The sequence below is a fragment of the Nelumbo lutea genome, chromosome 7, assembly GCF_056320005.1.
Source record: "Nelumbo lutea isolate HS-2025 chromosome 7, American lotus-T2T, whole genome shotgun sequence".
NCBI lineage: Eukaryota > Viridiplantae > Streptophyta > Magnoliopsida > Proteales > Nelumbonaceae > Nelumbo > Nelumbo lutea.
Genome location: NC_142690.1, coordinates 47,887,339 through 47,908,288, shown reverse-complemented (window position 1 = coordinate 47,908,288; position 20,950 = coordinate 47,887,339). Strand labels below are relative to the sequence as shown.

The 20,950-nt window shown below is 40.7% G+C and overlaps 1 protein-coding gene across 3 annotated transcripts in view; it reads left to right on the top strand.

Annotated features, from left to right (window-relative positions):
* Positions 1-20,950, top strand: part of ABO6 (DEA(D/H)-box RNA helicase family protein) — a 116,910-nt gene that overhangs the window by 7,924 nt on the left and 88,036 nt on the right. For all 3 annotated transcript variants that reach the window (XM_088955476.1, XM_088955477.1, XM_088955478.1), the window contains exon 5: positions 499-594. In XM_088955476.1, the coding sequence (XP_088811602.1) occupies positions 499-594 (96 nt within the window). The remainder of the gene's footprint in view (positions 1-498; positions 595-20,950) is intronic.

The following is a 20,950-nucleotide window of genomic DNA, read 5'->3' as shown; positions in this document are numbered from 1 at the left end:
TAGTTTGAGCCAATGGTCTTATTGAAAGCATTTAATTTCTTTTAAAATTCAGTTTTGCATTATTAATGTATTACTTATTTAATTTTGACTTTTTTTTTTCAAAAAATTGTGCCTTGCTTTGAAAAGGCATGCACCTCACCTTACACCTCTGGTGCTAGAAGGGCCCTTGCACTTTTCTTGCACCTTGTGCTTTAAAACACTGAGGAAGTTGATTCTTCATGTTGGATATCTTCTTGGTGAGAAAATCCAGTTTTGGGTTCTACCGTCCTCCATATTTTTGATAGATGCACCTGTTGCATATGCTGTCCATGCTGCCTATAATGGTATGAAATGGATACTTTGAGGAACTTACTGACATTTCCAATTTTTGTTATTTGCTATTACAGTTCACCATTTATCCCTCTGCTAGTTTTGTCTGCATTTTAGATTTGTTCTTCTTCTAGCCTAGTCACCTTATGTTGTTACATTTCCTGGATTATTGTGGTTTTCAATTTACAGGAATCACCAGAGGGAAAGAAGATGTTGGAGTTCAGGAAATCTCTTCCTGCATACAAGGAAAAGGAAAGGCTGCTATCTGCAATTGCACGGAATCAGGTTTTATTTTGAGCCAATATCCTACCCTAGTAGGATTTTTAGCTATATCAGACAACATGTTCTTGTGTTAATGAGAAGATTGTGAAGAATGACTTATTTACACATAAAAACAAGTATCTAATTAACTTTGATTATCAGATTTCTTCTTACCCGTGTTCGAGTGAAGAACTTAAAATAGATCTTCATGAGGCCCCTCAATCAGAGGGATCTCTTTTTTTGCTGGAAGGGAGTGTCCATTGAATAAGTGATCTGTATATGCCTTGAACTTCATACAATGATCAAAAAACTAGATAGTACTCATATCTAGTGATGTGGGCACCAAGGTGGTCCTAGATTGGATCTGGAATTTTTGGCTTATTTTCTGATTTTTATGAGATTTCAAGATACACTTTTTTTTGTTATTTACAATATTGATGGGGTTCGGGCATCTTTCTATGATTCTAATTGGCATCTTTGTTTGTAGGAGTTCTTTTGCGGTTTAAATTGGTAGTTCTCACTTTTATTGTCAGATTTTGAGTTTATATTTTATTTCAGCCTTTAGGATTACATCAACAACTTTAATATCATGTCTTGTGCCCTACTCTCTTTCTTATGTATGTAATGTTTGCATTTACTAAAGGCAATGCGTTAATGGAAAATTTGTTTAAGTAATAAAAGAAGCATTATTCCTTTTTGAAATTGTGTATTTTGATGTTTGGGGCCCGTATCATACTACTATGGGGGGATACAGATATTTCCTATTGTTTGTTGATAATTATTCTCGTTTGTTATGGGTTTATCTTATGCATTCTCAGGATGAGATCCCTACTTTGACTTGTGCCTTCCATCAAATGATTTTTACCCAATTTGGAGCTAGAACCAAAGTCTTTGGATTTGATAATGCCTAGGAGTATTTTGCAAAACCCTTGACGTTATATTTCCTTGAGTCTGGGGCCATTAGAGCACTTGTCCCTGTACACATCAGTAAAATGGAATAATTGAGAGAAAGAATAAACATATCCTAGAGGTTGCAAGGAGCATCATGTTGAATTCTAATGTTCCCGTACGTTTTTGGGGGAAGACCATCCACACACCTGTGTATCTCATTAACAGAGTTCTTTCATAGGTTCTAGATATGAAATCTCCTTTTACTCTTTTGTATCAGCAAAAGGAGGAATGTTTAAAATAGCACAAACCATAATCAAAGCTTTAAAGTTCAGAGCGGAGGTAATCATAACTCCTTTCAAATCGCAGAAAGCATTATTTGAACTAACAGAAGAGATTATAGATTTGGAAGCGATGGAGCTTGTAGATGAATCTGGAAACTTTATGGTGGCAAAGTGGAGCCCCCTTTCGAATGAAAAAAGTTTTGCCATAGAAGATGGTGTCATCGTTTGTATCCTTGGTCTCCCGTTCCATCTTTGGAAGGAAGAAATATTTAAGTCCATTGCTTCTTTATGTGGAGGTAAACTGGATGGTATTTTTGCAGTGGATCTCATTTGGCGGCCATTTCCTTGAGTGGGGTTAGACCTAAGGAGATTCCAAGAAGAATTGTATTAGTAGATGAGCAGCTCGTTTACTCAGTTTGGTTGACAATGACCATTAAAACTGCACTGTGGGGAGCTGCAAGAAAGAAGGAATCTGAATAGTCAGAAGAAGATTGCTTACGTGGGAGAAGTCAACTGGTTGAAGTGAAAAGGAATGGAGATTACATTAAAATGGAAAAACAGGACCTAGGAAGAGGAAAATGCATGTGTTCAGAGGAAATGTTTCTTAAGCCAATTACTGGAAAGGACTTGACGTGTGGACGCTTTTATGTTGAGGCTCTGACAATAGGGTCTTGACATGTGCAACAAGCTCAAATTCAAAATTCTAAGCAAGGGGTGGGTTGGCCAGATGGAAGGTTACAGTTGAACCGAATTGAGAATGTGGGTTCAAGTAATTATAAACCATCACGTGGCACTTTTAGTGGCCACGTGAGACCTATTAATGGGCTTGATTCTGTCACTCAACCGATCCCTAATTTGGGCCCAAATATTGGGCCTAAAGGAGCCTCAGCATTTGACCTTTTAAATAGGCACACAAGCCCTGATTTGGGCCCAACTATCGGGCCTAAAGGAGTCTCAACACATGACATCTTATATAGGCATGTGAGCTCGTTGATGGATGATAAATCTTGTCTGTCATCTTCTCTCTCGTGCAAAACAAAGGCCGAAGAAACCTGGAGTAAGTCACATGTGTGGCAGCAGACGATGGTATGGGCACAGAGCAAAGGGAAAGCCACTGCTTCTCCTGAAAAGCGCAATCCGAAGTTTAATCTGTGCATTAATAAAGAAAAGGAGAAAATACAAGACCTAGTTTCAGACTCAGATGTCAGTTCCAACTTCCAATTACAGTGACTCAGATTCCTTTGAAACCTCAAGCATGGACAGCTTTGATCAAACACTGAGGATTGATATGAACGAAAAGGATAGCTTTAACACAGAAGTACACTTCTTGGAAGATCAGAAGAAGTTTACACCTCTGAAGTTTGGAACAACAGTAGCTGGGTAGGCAACAACAACAGTTGAAGTTGTGCAGATTTCCAATAGAGAAGGGTATATTGGAAAAGGACAATGATGCAACTAGAGATGGAGTTTTTCGAGTCTGCGTTCTGTGCACTCGTGGGTGCATTGGACGAGTGCACCCACCAATCACATTTGGTCACGTCGAACGAGCGTAGATTGTGTAACGGTAATGCAGGTTTCATTGTCAATCGATTCCGTCCGGTTCAACCGGATGCAAAAAGACAAAATCTTTCATTTTCTCTTCACATGAATTCAAACTCCCACACCTCCAACAGAAAGAAGCTCACCAGTGCCCTTGTGAACGACGAAGCCATCGACAACAAGGGATAAATCATTTGGCCTCTAGTCCATACGTCTTCTTCCTCTTCCTCTCCTTCTTCCTCTCTCTTCTTCTTCTTTTGTTGGCTGGATGATTTGAACCCTACCCGTTTGGCCGTTCCACTCAGTGATTTAAAAGGCATGCCTCAGGCGCGCCTAGGCGCACTAAGCGTGCGCATTTCAGGTTATGCGCACGCCTGGTGCGCCTAGGCATGTGCCTTTTGAAAATTGACGCTTTTTTGCTTTTTTTGAACGTAGCGGTTGAGCTGGGGGCGGATTGGTAATGTTGTTCATTCATTCATCCTAATAAAATGTCTTCTTAAAAAGCAATTAAAACTTTAAAATCATTATTTTTTGTGTGAAAACTAAGATTTTAAGACCTAAGGTGGACTTGTTTGGGCTTGCCTCGAGGGGTGTGGCACAAAGGTGGCTCGTAGAATCAGGAATGTAATATGTTTTACATTTCATTAGCTACTTGACATAATGCAATTGAATGAAAAAAGAGAATAGAGGTTTTACATGCTTGAAAATGTTTTATATGTTTGATTTTATTTTTAAATTCTCATTCGAATATGCTTTACATCTTATATTTATGTATTTTAATTTTAGAAAATAGGTTTTTTAAAACATTATTTTAAAATTTAAGTTTATACGTTTTATTAATATTATGTTCAATATTTTTTGAATTTTCTGGCATTTTTTTAAATTTCCTGACATTTTTTTTTGTATTGTTGTGCCTTGCTTCAAAAAGGCGCATGCCGCGTCTTGCGCCTTCCGCCTTGTGCCTCGGGCGCAAATTGACCCTTGCACCTTTTTTGCGCCTTGCGCTTTTAAAACATTGGTTCCACTGTACAACCGGTGTCTGTGGCAAGAAATCAGATCTTCCAAACACGAAATTACATCACTGAAATTCCACTGTACAGCTGTTGCTCTTCCTCCTTCCCTACAAACTCAGTGAAGAAGAGTGAGCTTGACTTGGCCTTCACCCTGTTACCGGTGAAGAAGAGTGAGGCATGGGGGAGTCTACAATGCAAAATGGGCTTGATTTGGAGACTCACTGGGAAAATACAAAGAAGAATATAGCACAGGCGGTGGAGCTCCTCCCACTCACGAGCCCTCTCCCAAAGTAGAGGCATTTCGTAATGCTGCTAACCAAAAATTGACTAATCAACAAAAGACCGAACGCCGTCAATCCGTACACCGTCAACACATCCGAATCGTGTACGCAGAATGTGTGTTCGTCGTACTCATCCCATTGCACCTTACCCTTCAATAGAGAGAAAGGGGGGGTTAATTAGCTTACTGTACGTTCTGTAAAAAATTAGGAAATAAGAGAAGAGAGTAGGTTGTTACTATGCTCCGACAACGTTCGACGCCTACAACGAGGGCGAAGGCGGCAAGATGGAGGGGCGTGACGATGGCCAAAGCTGAGATGGAGACCACCATCACCGTCTCTCTCTGTGGATCAACTTAGCGAGATGAACAACGAGATCTATTTATATTGATGATGACCTTCGTTTTCATTCGTTCCCTGCTTTTCACCTTTTTTTGCAGTTTTGCCTTTTCTTTTGGGAGCATTGTGTAGGTTTTATTTTGATTTTTGTTTGTAAGGCAAGGGGGTTGGGGAGTGCTTCGAGTCCCAGACTGTCGGAGGATAAAGCCTCATGGCTCGTAGAGGCAAGCTTTCAACAATGGAAAGTTTTTCAGAGCTTTGTAATCCAACGATTTCCGCTTGTCGTTGCCAAGTGCTGTGACTACTTCCTTCACCACGTCTTTCTCAGTATTGGGGTGTCGAGAAAACCACCAGAAGAGCCACATCATTGCCGTCGATGTTGTGTCCCTTTCCGCCATTATGAAGCTTATAACCATGTCTCTGATCACATCATCGTCGTGCCCGACTGAATCCCCAATTGGTTGTCGCCAATGTCGGTTGGTGTCGGTTGCTGATGAAAGGGAAAGCTAAATCGTGTTTTGTGGTTTGTTCAACCAGCTGAACGATTGGTAACGGAGAAAGTCTCCATTAATTCGTGGTTAAGACGGATGAGATTAGGTGTTGGCCTCTCATTTGAGGGTGCACTGGGGTGCACAGAATGTGGACTTGAGTTTTCCCAGCCACACTTTACAGAGGCCTGGTCCAGGAAACAAACCTACTGGCTTGATCTCTAAATTGGATTACCTGCTTCATCAATTCTTGCCCCATCCCCCTTGGTTCCAGGTATGTGTGTCCATTCAGTTTTGGTTACTGATGTGTGTTTTTCTGCCTGATTCAGATGCACCAGCTATCCAGCTCGAGAGATTGGGAAAGGAAGACGAATGTGGGACAGGAATGTTAGAAGAGGGGGATATAGAGGAAAGGAAAGGGTGGGAGAGGAAGTTGAGAGGATTTGGGGTTTAATAAGTGAATGTTTTGAGGATCTCAAACTAAAGGAAAAAATAATTGAGGTGGGAACTCAAGAACCTTGTACGAAAGGAGTTGTGGAAGAGGAGATGACAAAGAAGAAAAAAACCAAAGATGAATGTTAGGAAGAGTGAAGAGGAAAAGAAGAAAAGGAAGAAGAAAGAGATAGAAATAGACAGCCTAATTTCTAATGTAGAGGGTGATATTGAGTTCAGTGGGAGGGGAGGTCGAAGGAGACAATCTAAGTAGGGAAGGAAGAGAAGGAGGGGTTAACATAAAGGTGAAAGAATGAAAGTTATTAGTTGGAATGTGAGGGGGCTGGGGTCTTGGGGAGTGCAAGAAAAAGGAGGGTAATAAAAGATCTAATAATAAGAGAGAACCCTGAAGTTGTGATGTTGTAAGAGACTAAACTTGCAAAGATGGATAGAAAGCTGATCCGAAGTTTGTGGGGATCAAGAAGCATAAGATGGATTGAGGCCCCCTCCTAGGGGGCTTCAGGGGGTATGGTGATTTTATGGAAAGAAGAGGTATTGGAATCAATGGAGGAGCTGATTGGCAGATGCACTGTATCAGTGAAGTTTAAGAATGTGGATGATGGGTTTCCCTGAATGTTTATGGACCAAATATACACAGGGAAAGAAATGAGCTTTGGGAGGAACTGTATGCAATATGGGGTTTGTGGGAAGGTGCTTGGTGTCTGGGAGGGGATTTCAATGTCATAAGGTTCTCTAATGAAACTTCTAACCCCAATCAGTCAATAACCACTAGTATCGGAGAGTTCTTAATGAGGAAGACAGGGAATCAAGGTGGAAATTGAAGAAAGATTTGGAGGAAATTCTCTTGAGAGAGGAAACTTGTTGGAGACAAAAGTCAAGACATAAATGGATAAGAGAAGGGGAAGGAAATACATAATTTTTCCATGCAATGGCCGATGGTAGAAGGTGTAAGAACTTTGTGGCTAGATTGGAAATTAACGGGGAAGTGATATCTACTCAGGATTAAATAGCCAGAACATTTGTGGAGGACCATTTTAAATCCCTTAATAGAAGACCTCTAGAGGAGAGGTTGAGCTTAGAAGGACTAGAGTGGCCCCTACCGGAAGAGGAGGCAGTAATATGGATGGAAAGGGATTTTGAGGAGGAGGAAATAAAAAGGTAGTGTTTTCCTTGAATAAAGCCAAAGCACCCAGTTCGGATGGCTTCACAATGGCTTTCTATTAGGATTGTTAGGAAATTTTGAAAGGTGATTTGTTTGAAGTTTTCAATGAGTTCTCAATACACATATTGTTAGCCGTGGAGTTAATGCAACCTTCTTGGCTCTAATTCCCAAAAAATAATAGGCCGGTCAACCTGAGGATTTCTATCCCATTAGCTTGGTGACCAGTACCTATAAAATTTGAGCCAAAGTCTTGGTTTTGAGGCTTAAAGAAATCCTCCCCTCTCTCATAAGTCAATTCCAAGGAGCCTTCATCCAAGGGAGACAAATTATGGATCCAATCCTAATAGCTAATGAATGTGTAGAATAAATAAAGAGATCTAGGAAGGAAGGATTTGTGTGCAAGTTGGATTTAGAAATGGCTTATGACTTGGTGGATTGGAACTTCCTACTAGAAGTAATGCAGTAAAGGGGATTTGGGGAGAGGTGGTGTAATTGGGTGTTTGGTTGTTTCCGGTCTTGTCATTTCTCCATCCTTCTTAATGGAATGGTGAAAGATTTCTTTCCAACCTGTAGAGGTTTAAGGCAAGGAGATCCCCTCTCTCCTTTTTTGTTTACCCTAGTAGCGAGTGTTTTTAGAAGGCTACTCTTTAAGGCAGATGGGGAAGATGAAGTTAAGGGTTGGAGAGTGGGTAGAAGCAGGGTCCCGGTGTCTCATCGCCAATTTGCTGACGATTTCATAATTTTTTGTGAAGGGGGAGACCCTAGGAGTGTGAGGAAACTAAGAGAACTTGTTCAAAGGTTCGAAAAGGTGTCCAATTTGAAAATCAACTTGGACAAAAGTTGTGTAGCAGGGATTAATATGGAGGAGAGTGTCCTAAGTTTGGTTGTGGAGTGCTTAGAGTGTAAAATTACCCCTTGGCCTTTGACCTATTTGGGACTTCCCCTAGGAGCCAACCCTAAGGAGAGTAGATTTTGGATCCCAATTGTAGAAAGATGTGGTAAGAGATTGTCTGCCTAGAAAAAGAGTTGCATCTCTTTGGGAGGGAGGATTACCTTGATAAAATCTACTTTGGCTAACGTATCTATCTATTTCCTCTCTGATTTTAGGATCCCTCCAAGGGAAGACAAGAAGTTAGAAAAGATTATGAGGGATTTCCTTTGGGAAACCAGGAGAGACAAGAAAAGACCACTTAATCAATTGGAGTGGTGTGTAAAAGTAAGGAAGAGGGTGGACTGGGTCTTGGGAATTTGAGAGAGAAAAATACAACTCTTCTAGGGAAATGGTAATGGAGGTGGCCATTGGAGCAGGAAAATTTGTGGGCTGAAGTAGTGGATAGTATTCATGGGAGATTAGAGAGCAGCTAGGATGTTGGTGTATCACGTCGGGCTACTTTGGCAACACCTTGGAAAGCAATCCATAACGTGCTTCCTTAGTTCCTCAATTTTATCAGGTATGATGTTTCTCCAGGGAACCTATAACGTTTTTGGGAAGATGTTTGGCTTGATGACTGGTCCCTAAAGGACTTGTTTCCTTCTTTGTACTCCATTTCCTTAACAAAAATAAGGTGATTTTGAGCTTTGTAGTCCTTTCTACTTCACCTTTGAATCTTGACTGGGATTTTGGGTTTCGAAGGGGGCTGAGGGATGAAGAAGCCTCTTGTTTGACAGAGCTTCTCTCACGTTTGGATATTGTTTGCCTTGAACCCTCTAAACTAGACAGGTGAGTTTGGTCACCAAATCCTAAAGGTCTCTTCTCTGATGGTGAATCTTGTTTTTACTTATTTATTTCATGTTCTTTTACTGCAGAAATTTGGGAGTGGATTTTCTCTTTATTTGGATGCAGGCGGGATATGCCAACAAAGATTAAATTGCTGTTTGGTCCATCTACGTTTACTTGGCCTAAGAAAAGGGGAAGGATGATGTGGAGATGTGCTAGAGCAGCAATGGTTTGGACATTGTGGGAAGAAAGAAATGCTAGAATCTTCCAAGAGAAGGAGAGAAGTAAGCAGAAAATTATGGACTATGTTTTGGCTAGAACTATACATTGGCTACAAACGGTGGATCTATTTAAAAGTTTATCCTTTGATGACATGTGGAGGAATTGGTCTGTAGTAGCTTCTAGTTCATTGCAGAAGACTAAGCTACGATTGACTTGGACACCACCCATGGAAGGATTTATGAAGCTGAATTTTGATGGGAGTAGTCGAGGCAACCCGGGACTTTTTGGAATTGGAGGAACCATCAGAGACAAGGATGGGAATCTAAGAGTACTCTACTCAGGACCGATGGGGACTGGAGACTTTATAAGGGCAGAACTGTATGCAGTCTTACAAGGTGTACAGATTGCAAAGGAAATAGGGGTGGAGTGCTTGGTGATAGAGGGGGACACTAAGGTGGTGGAGGGTTGGTTTAGAAATTCAGATTCAGCGATATTTAGATTATATGGTACTATAGAAATGAACTGAAGAAATTCAAATGGGAGACACAACATATGAATCTAGTCATACAATGGGTGGGAAGGGAGGCAACTCATTTGTTGATTGCTTAGCCAAACAAGGAGTAACTAGGAATCAGTTGTATTGGGCCCAATTGCAATTTTGTGATGGTTCTTTTCTTTTAAAGGGTAAGGTTGCACCTCGCGCCTCCCATTGGGATGCTTGTAACAATTTTTATTATACTGATAATGAGCTTTTAATGAAATTTTATTTATCAAAGAAAAAAAGATATGTTTGACATCCCTCTTAAGGTTTTTGGGTGCACTTGTTTTGTTCAAATCCATCCGAAGGTTGCCAAGTATATTTTTCTTGGTTATGCATAAAATCAAAAGGGGTATTGTTGCTATGATCTTCTCTTTGGGTCATGTTTTATGCCTATGGATTTCCTCTTCTTTGAGGATGTTTCATATCATCCCAAGGTTTCATTTCAAGGGGAGAGTGGTGAGAGGGGTGATCCTGTTCCTGAAGTTCTGTTACCTATTTTCTTTGAAGAGGAGTGTGGTAAGAGGGATTGGCAAAAGTATAAGCAGCTAAGGGTGTTTCATAGGCGGTGGAGGTAGGTTGATTTTGGTCATGAGTAGCCCGGGCTAGTTCCACTCTCCTTTGCGGTTCTAGATCAAGGTACTATAGTTCCTTTACCTGCTACTACTACATATGACATTCCTTCCACTATTGAGTATCAACCTATCTTAGATGACTTCGACCTCCCTATTGCAATTCACAAGGGTAAACGCTGTTGTACCTCATTTACCGCTCATTGTATCTCCTAGTTTCTTTGTTATGACCACCTTTCATTGTCTTGTGAAACTTTCTAGCATCCATTGATGGTATATACTCATTGTATCTCTTAGTTTCTTTGTTATGACCACCTTTCATCGTCCTGTGAAACTTTCTAGCATCCATTGATGGTATACACTAATACCCATTCCTAAAATAATGCAGGAAGCCATGGTGGTGCTTGAGTGGAAAGATGCAATGAAGGTGGAGGTGGATGCCCTCATTAAAAATAATACTTGTGAGTTGGTGGATCAGTCGGAAGGGAAGAAACCTATTGGATGCGTGTGGGTATTTATAGTGAAGTACAATGCAAATGGTTCAATTGAATGATACAAGGCCCAACTAGTTGATTGGTTGCAAAGGTTATACACAAACTTATGGCATTGACTACTTAGAAACCTTTGCGCCAGTTGCAAAATTCTTATGGCCATTATTTCAGATGGATGTAAAGAATGCCTTCCTTAATGGTGATTTACAGGAGTTATATATGGAGTTGCCCCTAGTTTTTATGATACAAATGTTGGAAAGAAAGTTTGTTGGTTGAAGAGAGCTTTGTATGGACCTAAGCAATCTCTTAGAACATGGTTTGATAGATTAAGAGTTGCCTTGGAGAGTGTTAGGGTTGGCTATAGAGGGGCAGTTTGGTCTTTTTGCTTTATGTTAGGAGTGTGATGTAAGTTTCGACTTAAGCAATTTGTCTCATACTTGAGTAGGGGCATAATAGTCTTTATGTTTTAATTGGAAAACTATAAATATCAATCTTGCCGACTAGAGATATTTGTCTTCTCTAGTTCGAACCAACTTTTCCTTCTCTCTTCTCTTATCTTCTTCCTTCTCTCCTCTCTTTTTCTTTTGTTATTCTAAAACTATAACTGGTACAGATCTGAATTTTATCATGGTATCAGAGCAACTGTAATAAGTTCAGATCTGCCTGGAATTTCTCATCACCATTCATCCTAGGGTTTTGCAGATTTTTTCATCGATCACTTAGAGGTTAGGTCAAGGGATGAAAGGGAGTGATCAATTTTCTTTATTGAAGGTTTTCATGCCTCCGGTTTGTGGTGAGTGGTTTGTACGAAGCTCTTCTAATCGATGGATTGAAGAGGACTGTTTCAGGTGGTGTTGTGGACAGACGAACACAGGTCTGATTGTGTTGCTCAAATAGGTGGGTTGCATGGGTGTTTAAGTGTGTAATGAGTGGCTAGTTGGTTGTAGACCTAGTACTATGTGTGTGGAGTGTATTTGGGTGATTATGTGGTCTTGAAAGTGAAGAATTACTGTGATTATTATTGCTGAAAACTGTGAAAGTAGATGTTTTTCAGCAATTATCAGTCACTAGTGTGCATTGTGCTGAACAGTAAGTTAGGTGGTGTGACATACTAGTGAGGAAGGGAAAAAATGATTGTTTTTTTTTTGGCTGCTACGGGTGACAGTAGTGAACACAAATCTAGGTTATGATTCCCCCCGATTACCTAAATGTGCAAATGACATCTATTAAACTGAATGGTGAGAATTATTTTCCTTAGGCTAAATCTGTAGAAGTTTTTTTTTTTTTTTTTTTTTTTTCTTGGAGCTAAGAAGTAGGTGAAGCATGTGAAAGAAGAAAAACCCTCTGATAATTCTCAGGGATATAAAGAATGGGAACAAGAAGATGCACAAATTATGACGTTGTTATGGAATAGTATGGAACCTAAGATTATTGTGAATTTTATGTTCTTAGATACAACCAAGGAGATTTGGGACCTTGGAAAGAAGCTTTGCTATGGACAAGATAATACTACTAGAGTATTTCAGCTTTATTAGGAGTATTTTAATACGCAACAGGGTACTCAAAGTCTTTAGGAATGTGAGAATTATTTTCCTTAGGCTAAATCTGTAGAAGTTTTTTTTTTTTCTTGGAGCTAAGAAGTAGGTGAAGCATGTGAAAGAAGAAAAACCCTCTGATAATTCTCAGGGATATAAAGAATGGGAACAAGAAGATGCACAAATTATGACGTTGTTATGGAATAGTATGGAACCTAAGATTATTGTGAATTTTATGTTCTTAGATACAACCAAGGAGATTTGGGACCTTGGAAAGAAGCTTTGCTATGGACAAGATAATACTACTAGAGTATTTCAGCTTTATTAGGAGTATTTTAATACGCAACAAGGTACTCAAAGTCTTTAGGAATATTATGCTAGCATGAAGTGTCTTCTCAATGAGTTGAATGTGTATCATCCCCTCACTTCTGATGTCAAGATTCAACAACAACAAAGAGACCAGATTGATGTAACCAGATTTTTAATAGGGTTGAAGTCTGAATATGAACCAGTGAGAGCACACATACTGGGTGGGTTTGCTCTTCTCTCTCTTGAAGAGGTGTTTGCTCGTCTTTGAAGGATTTCTGTTGGATCTACAGAGAACTCTACTATCTCTGATACGTCTACCTTTGCAGTGACAAGAGGGGGAGGTCGTGCAGGTAGAGGAGGAGCTCGGGGAGTTCAACCAAGTCGTGGTGGTGGTGGTGAACCCATGTACAATTATGGTGGTGGACGTATTGGAGGCCGAGATAGAGGGGGGACTTATGGCAGAAGGCGTAGTAATGGTCTGAGGAAATGTACACACACTGGTATGGAAGGACGCACTATCAACTTTTGTTATGATTTACATGGCCCACCTTCAACCTGGGCAAATCATGCGGTTGTTAGTGGTGGTAGTTTGAGATAGGAAATTCAGCAAGCTGATTAGATACCTTCTACATCTACAGATGCCTTCGAAAAGAGATGATGAGTGTCCCAAGTGATGAGTGTGAGCTGTTTATCCAGGCTACCTCTCAACAGAATACGACTACCCTTGCACACTCAGGTATGACTTGTTTGGTGTCCTAACCCTCCCATTGGATTATCGATTATGGAGCTTCTGATCATATGACTGGTACTCCAAGTGTGTTTTCCTCCCTTTTTTAGTCCTTCACATCACACATTATTACCCTTGCTAATGGCTCCAAATCTTCCATATGTGGTATTGGTAATGTTGACATAGATTCATTATTCCTATCCTCAGTTTTGTATGTTCCCAAATTTCCTTTTAACCTTATGTCTGTTAGTAAATTGACCAAGTCTCTTAATTGCTCTATCACCTTTTACCTTTCTTGTGTTTTTTAGGATCTCAAGATGGGGATGAAGATTGGTTGAGGGTATGAAGTTGGTTTACTATATTATTTTGATGGTAGTGGTTTGTTAACAACCCTTCAACCATCTCTTTCTCCTCTTCAGTGGCACTTCAGGCTTGGTCATCCGTCTCTTCAAGAACTCAAGTTACTTTTTCTGTCCTTGAGTTGTCTTTCTACTTTGGATTATGAGTCTGGGAGACACTATTGTGTTCCCTTTAGTCCAAAGGTTGATAGTCGTATGTTTAGTCCTTTTTCTTTAGTCCATTCGGAATTTCGGACATTTGGGGTCCAAATAAAATAGCGTCATATGATGGTTACAAACATTTTCTAATTTTTGTTGATGATTATTCAAGGATGACATGACTTTACTTTATGAAAGAAATGAGTGAATTGCTTTCTATTTTTCAAAAGTTTTATGTTGAAATTTGCAATCATTTTGGCATACACGTTAAGATTCTTCGTTCTGGTAATGGCCGAAAATACTTTTATACACCGTTTCAGGAATATTTGGAACATGGCATTATCCATCAAATCTCATATATGTATGCCCCTTATCAAAATGGGGTGGTTGAGAGAAGGAACTGTCATCTTTTGGAGACTGCTCGATCCCTTTTGCACCATATGAATGTACCCAAACGTTTTTGGAGTGACGTTGTGCTTACATTTTGCTTTCTTATTATCGGATGCCCATGTCTATCCTTAACGGTCATTCTCCCTTCTCTGTTTTGTTTCTTGCCTTGTCTCATTTTCCTCTTACTCCCAAGGTTTTTGGGTCTGTGTGCTTTGTCCATAATCTTTGGCTTGGAATGGACAAATTAGATGCACGATCCACCAAGTGTATATTTCTTGGGTATTCTAGGACTCAGAAAGGGTATAAGTGTTATAACCCCAATTCTTGACATTTTTTTGTGTGTTCCGATGTTACATTCCTTGAGTTTGTTCCGTTTTTCTCTGGGTCAGATGTCTCTTCTCTTTCTTCACCTCCACTTCCAGTTCTTGTTGAGGACCCCATTCCTCTTGTTCTAGTTGTGACTAAGTCTTCGCCTCCAGTGCAGCTTCCTATTGAATGACCATCCATATGGCAAGCGTATACGCATCGACATGTATTGGCTCCTCTTCTAGCTTCTTCACCATTGATAGATCTGGCAGTTGTTCCTGCACTGGCCCCACCCATGTCTCTGACATTGATCTTCCTATTGCCTTGTGAAAAGGTAAACACAGTTGTACCCTTCATCCCATTTCAAGTTATGTGTCTGTATCTCACCTTTCTGCTTCCCATCGCCAGTTTGTTTCTTTGTTTTCTTCTATATTTGTTCTTAAGGATGTCTAGGAAGCTCTTGCTTCTCTAGGGTGGTGCCTTGCAATGGAAGAACTCTCAGCTTTGGCATGCAGTCATACGTGGGATGTCACCATGCTCCCTCCTACTAAGCATGCTTTTGGTTGTAAGCGGGTATACACTGTCAAGTATTTACCCGATGGTAGTGTAGAGAGATTGAAAGCTTGGTTGGTTGCAAAATGTTACTCCCAAATGTATGGCATTGATTACGCAGATGAAGAAATAAACATCAAACAGAAACAACATAAAAGAATGCAAAATTGGTCCATATTTCAACATAATGATTCGAATTATTTTTTTTACCTTGCTGTTTTGGGAATTTGGGTGCCATCGCATTGTCCTTTCTAGTTCTTGTGATTTTTTCTATTCTTAATAAACTTTTGTTTTTATTCTACTATTGAAAAAATACTAGAATATTGAAAAGATACTAGATCAAACCCAACACAAGGAAAATCTCAGCAAGGCAACCATGGCCGAAGAAGGAAGAGCAGACACTCAGCTCTTTGGACTTCTCTCCAATCTCCTTCAACGGGTTTTCTGAAGTCAACTGTTAACATATAGAAGAACTAAAGGGAAGGAAGTGGAATATGGTTCTGGAAGGGAAGTTTGTGGGTTCTGCTCGATGGAGAAAAAGCCTAAGGGTGGAGGCAAAGGATTTTTTGTTTGAAGAGCTAAAGATTAAAGGTAAACCAGGCCTGAAGATAAGGGAGATGAAACTGGCGACAGTTCTTCTGGAGGGTTTAGACATAATAGAATGGGTCAAGGATTTAATTTCTGAAGCAGCTTTGAAAGGCAAGCAGCTTAACTGGACAGAGAAGGTTACAGAGACAGGTAGAAGGTATGTGATAGAATGTAGGAAGAATGCTAAGGGCTCGTTGATAGCCCTATCAGAATTTTTTGCAAAGAACAGAAAACAACTAGTATGCTTTCCAGTAGGCAGAAACAGGAAAGGGTGAAAGGATGTGACTTTAGATCTTCAGGCTTTTTTGGATTGCAAAGAAGCAAATGCTGAGGAAAATACTGGAAGGACTGAGGTGGGTGAGGAGTCTTTCAAGATAAGAGTTAAGTAGTACCAATATGGAGCAGGAGATGGTGACTATGGCACAGAATAACAGCAACCCAATAGTCGTGGTAAATGCTAAAAAGGAACTCTGGGCCAGTAAATGGGTGTTGGTTGCTGTGAAAACTGTTACAGATTGGAAGAAGGTAGCAGATCTATTGATACATAAGTTCAATATAAAGAAGCTGTTTGTGTTAACCCCTTTTAAAGTTGCAAGGCTGTGATTGATTTCTGTGATAACAAGATGGAAATCACAACTACAAATGTTCAAGATAATCTGGGGTCTTTCACAATATTCAAATGGACACCAACATCTAACTCAAAATCTTTCTCCATTGAGGTTGGAGTAATAGTACGCCTGGTTGGGTTGCCATTCCATCTATGAAACCATGAAGCAGCAGATTCTATTGCAGCCTTATGTGGAGCTCGGTTGGCAGGGGAGTTCTGGGATGATCTTCGATCAGCTGCCATACTTCTGAGTGGAGAAAGACCTGAGGACATTCCAAGAAAAGTGTTGGTTAGGATCGAAGGTTTATTCATTCTAGTATGGCTGGCTTCCTCCATTGAAGCTAATCTGTGGAAGGAAGCTCGCCAGGAAGAAGATGAGCAGGTGGAAATCAGGACTTTAGTTGGCAACTCAAGAATGGTTACCCAAAAAGCTTCTGAACCTTTCACTAAATTAGACAAGCAGTGGGGGAACAGGCAAAAAGGTGAGGACAGGCTGGAAAGTCAGCCGTGAGACACAAGTTTCAGGTCTAAAGAAGGGCTGCTCTTTTGCTCAAGTAGTTGCTTCAGATGCTAAAAGATCAGGCCCTTTTAATTTGAATTTTGCTTCCTTAAAAGGAAAAGAACAGGGTGTGACTGAGGGCTCTGTCAAGATTAGGAGTTGAATCACTGGCTGAACCTGTGAACCAGTTGGAGGGGAAGTCCCACTTAAAATCTCATTTGACCTGTCATGTGAATTCTGTTGGGCCTGAATCTTCTGGGCCTAATGTTCTTCTATTATTAAAAGGCAGTAATGGGCCTCTTAAGTCTGGCCCATTACATTCTAATAAAGAAGCATGTGCCTCTTTAAACAGGCACGTGACTGGGGCAGGACCTCTTCTAGACGAAGGCAAAGGTCTACCTTCGTCTTCCTCAGTGCAGACCGCTGCTGTGGCCTCCAACGACTGCTCTGTTAACAGCTCGATGAAATGGGTACTAGTGGAGAAGTCTGTTTGTTTCTCACTTGAGAGACGAAACCCTAGATGTTGGCGACGTAATGAACCAGAGATGCAAGACCAGATAGTTTCAGAAGAAGAGGATTCTGACTATGAGACAGCATCCGATGACACAACAAGCATCGGCAGTGTGGAGTTGCAGGCTCCCAAGGATCCTCTTGAGGAGGAAGTCTAAATACTGAACAACTCTTCTCGGAAGAGGAGACGTGTGAGTCCACTAGTGACGGGATTAGCAAATCACAGTTGATTGTGGGTGAAAGCCAGTTGGGAGCGGTTATTTTGAATCCTGTTCAGATGGAGAGCCTTTCATTCCCTCTCTTGGCCACCAGGGAAGAGGAAATGTGGCCAATAAATTTGGAGGCTGCATAGGTTTCCTCTCTTCCTGCAAACAAGTCCCCCAATAGAGTGCAATCAGAAATGGCTATCGGTCTTGAGGTGCAGGACCTTCCTTTGTAGTTTTGCACAGAGACTCCAGCTAGGAACAATCTATCAGAGGTTGATTCTACTTGTAAGTTCGACAAAGAGTTGGTTGAACATGGTACACCTCCACAGATAGGTAAAACACAGGGAATGGATTCTGCCCACACTCACAACCTTGGAACTTCACTTTCTGAGTTCCTCCTTTCAGCTCTCGTGGAACCAGGTATGCTTGCCCATTCGGTTTTAGATACTAACTTGGGTTCTTTGCCTGAAACAAGTGCTCTGGATTCCCAACTGGAAAAAACATCCAGTAGTGGAAGGGGTGAAGGCCTCTATTTGGGAAAAGATGAGAGAGTTCTAGAGCTGAATAGGAGAAAGGAAGAGGAGTTGGAAAGGATTTGGAACCAAATTTGTATGTTGTTGGAGGAATATAAACAAAAAGAGGAATCTCTGGACACAAATACAGAAAAATTGAATCCTTCTGGATTTGAGAAAGGGGGTGAGAAGGAAGCAGCAGGTGAAGAGCCCTTGAGGACAATGGAGGGAAAGCAGGGTAAGAAAAAAATGAAAAAAATCAGAAGTGTCGCGATTAATTTTGGATATTGAGGGGGACATTGAATTTAGTTGGAGAGGGGAGAGAAGGGATCCAAGTAGTGGGGGAGAGTGGCTGAAGTGGGTCTTCTATATGTGTTGCCAATGAAAACAGTTAGTTGGAATGTGAGGGGGCTTGGAAGTGCTAGCAAAAGAAGGCTAATAAAGGACTTGTTGAGAAGAGAAAAACCTGACATTGTAATGCTTCAGGAAACTAAGTTACTGGAGGTAGATAGAAGGTGGGCAAGAAGTGTTTGGAAGATTAGAGGAGTGAGATGGACTTATGCACCTTCTTGGGGTGCCTCGGGGGGGGGGGGGGGCTAGTCACGTTTTGGAAAGAGGATGTGGTGGAAGCTCTAGAGGAATTAATAGGTAATTTTTCAATTTCTTTGAAATTTAGGAACCTGGTGGATGGCTCTGTGTGGATACTAACAAATGTGTATGGGCCCAACAACTATAGAGAGAGAAATGAGTTTTGGGACGAGCTTTATGCAATAAAAGGTTTATGGGAGGGCCCTTGATGTTTGGGTGGGATTTTGATGTAATTAGATTTATAGAGGAATCAAATAATCCCCAACAAACAATTACAATTAGTATGAAGAAGTTCAATGACTTGGTCAATCTTTGTGAGCTAAAGGAATTCCCATTACTTCAAGCCATCTTTAGTTGTACTAACTTCCAAGAAAACGCAACTCGCTCAAAGCTGGACCATTTTCTTTTTAATGCAAAATGGCAAAATCTTTGGAGGGGTTTGGTGACAAAAGCCTTACCTAGAGTCACTTTTGATCACTGCCCTATTATGTTAGGACAGGAACGATTAGGTGGTGGGCCTAGGCCTTTTAGATTTGAGAACATATGGTTGACACACCTAGATTTTGTAAAAAAGGTTGGGAAATGGTGGAGTGAGGAATTGAGGGGTGTTAAATGGAAAGGAGTGTGGTTTTACAAAAAAACTGAAAATGTTGAGGGGCAAAATAAAAGAGTGGAACAAAGATCAGTTTGGGAGAATATAGGAGCACAAATCCAAATTTAATTTCAAGCATTGAGGCTTTGGATGAGAAGGAAGCCCAAAGAACATTGGATGAACATGAGAGAGAGTCAAGATGGAAACTAAAAAATGATTTGAAAGAAGTGCTCTATAGAGAGGAAATCTCTTGGAGGCAAAAGTCAAGGCATAGATGGATCAAGGAAGGTGATGGGAATACCAAATATTTTCATGCTTTGGCTAATGGGAGACGGAGAAAAAATGCTGTGACCAAATTTGAAATTGATGGTGAGATCTTCTCCTCTCAAGAAGAGATAGAAAGGATTTTTGTGGATCACTTCAAGTCAAGGATGGGAGGACCTCTAAGCATTGGAGAGAGGTTGGAAGGATTAGAGTGGCCAAGGCTAGACGAGAACATTTCAGGGTGGCTAGAAAGGAACTTTGAAGAAGAAGAAATCAAACAAGCGGTGTTCTCTATGGATAGATCAAAGGCACTAGGCTCGGATGGTTTCACCATGGCCTTTTTCCAAGATTGCTGGAGAATAATTAAGGAGGATCTGATTGAGGTTTTTAAGGAGTTTGAAGAGAGACATGTGATTAGCCTTGGAATAAATGCCACTTTTTTAGCTCTCATTCTGAAAAAGATTGATGTTAAACACCCAAAAGACTACAAGCCCATTAGTTTGGTGACAAGCATCTATAAAATCTTGGCAAAGGTGCTATCCTTAAGGATCAAAGTGGTCTTACCATCTATCATCAGTCAAGCTCAAGGAGCCTTCATACAAGGTAGGTAGATAACCGATCAAATCCTAATAGCAAACGAGTGTGTAGAGGATATGATGAAATCAAGGGGCCCAGGCTTTGCTTGCAAGTTGGACCTTGAGAAGGCATATGATATGGTGGATTGGAGTTTCCTTTTGGAGATACTTAGGACTTGTGGGTTTGGGGAGAGATGGTGTTTATGGATGATTGGTTGCCTCACTTCGGTTCATTACTTTGTGCTAGTGAATGGAATGGTAAAGGATTTCTTTCTAGCCTACAAAGGCTTGAGACAGGGTGATCCTCTTTCTCCTTTTCTGTTTACTTTGGTGGCGGATGTGTTGAGTAGATTGATATCAAAAGCAGATAGGGAGGGGGTGGGTAATAGGTGGTTGGAAGATCGGAAGGAATAATGTCTCTGTAACTCATCTCCACTTTGTAGATGACATTATTATTTTTTGTGAGGGAAGTGAGCCAAGAAGAGTGTGGTAGGGGTCAATTTGGATGACAATGAAGTTGAGTCTATTGCTAACTCTTTGGACTGCTCTATTTCTTCTTGGCCCTTGACTTATTTGGGTGGGAATCCTAGGGAAAGTAGATTTTGGTACCCAGTTGTTGAGAAATTTGAAAGAAAGTTGGCAGCATGGAAAAAGAATTATATCACTATAGGAGGAAGGGTAAATTTGATTAAGGCTACACTTGCCAATTTACCATTCTATTACCTCTCTGTGTTTAGGATCCCTCATAGGGAGGCTAGGAAATTAGGAAAAATGATGAGAGATTTCCTTTGGGAACCAGGGGTGGGAGAAAATGGATGACTTAGTTAATTGGGAGATGTCGGAGTAAAGAGGCAGGGGGTTTGGGATTGGTCTTAAAAAATGAAGCTTTTTTGGGAAAGTGTCTATGGAGATGGCCTTTGGAAAGAGAAAGTTTGTGGCATAGGGTTGTGCTTAGTATTCATGGCTGTTCTGTCTCTGGTTGGGATGTTGGGGTATCTCATCTGGCTACCCAAACAACAACGTGGAAGGCAATACATGGCGTCCTCCCCAAGTTCCTTCATTTTGTAAGGCATGATACGTGCTCCGGTAATTTGGTTCCTTCTCTGTATGCCCTTTCCCTTTATAAGAAGGAGGTTATC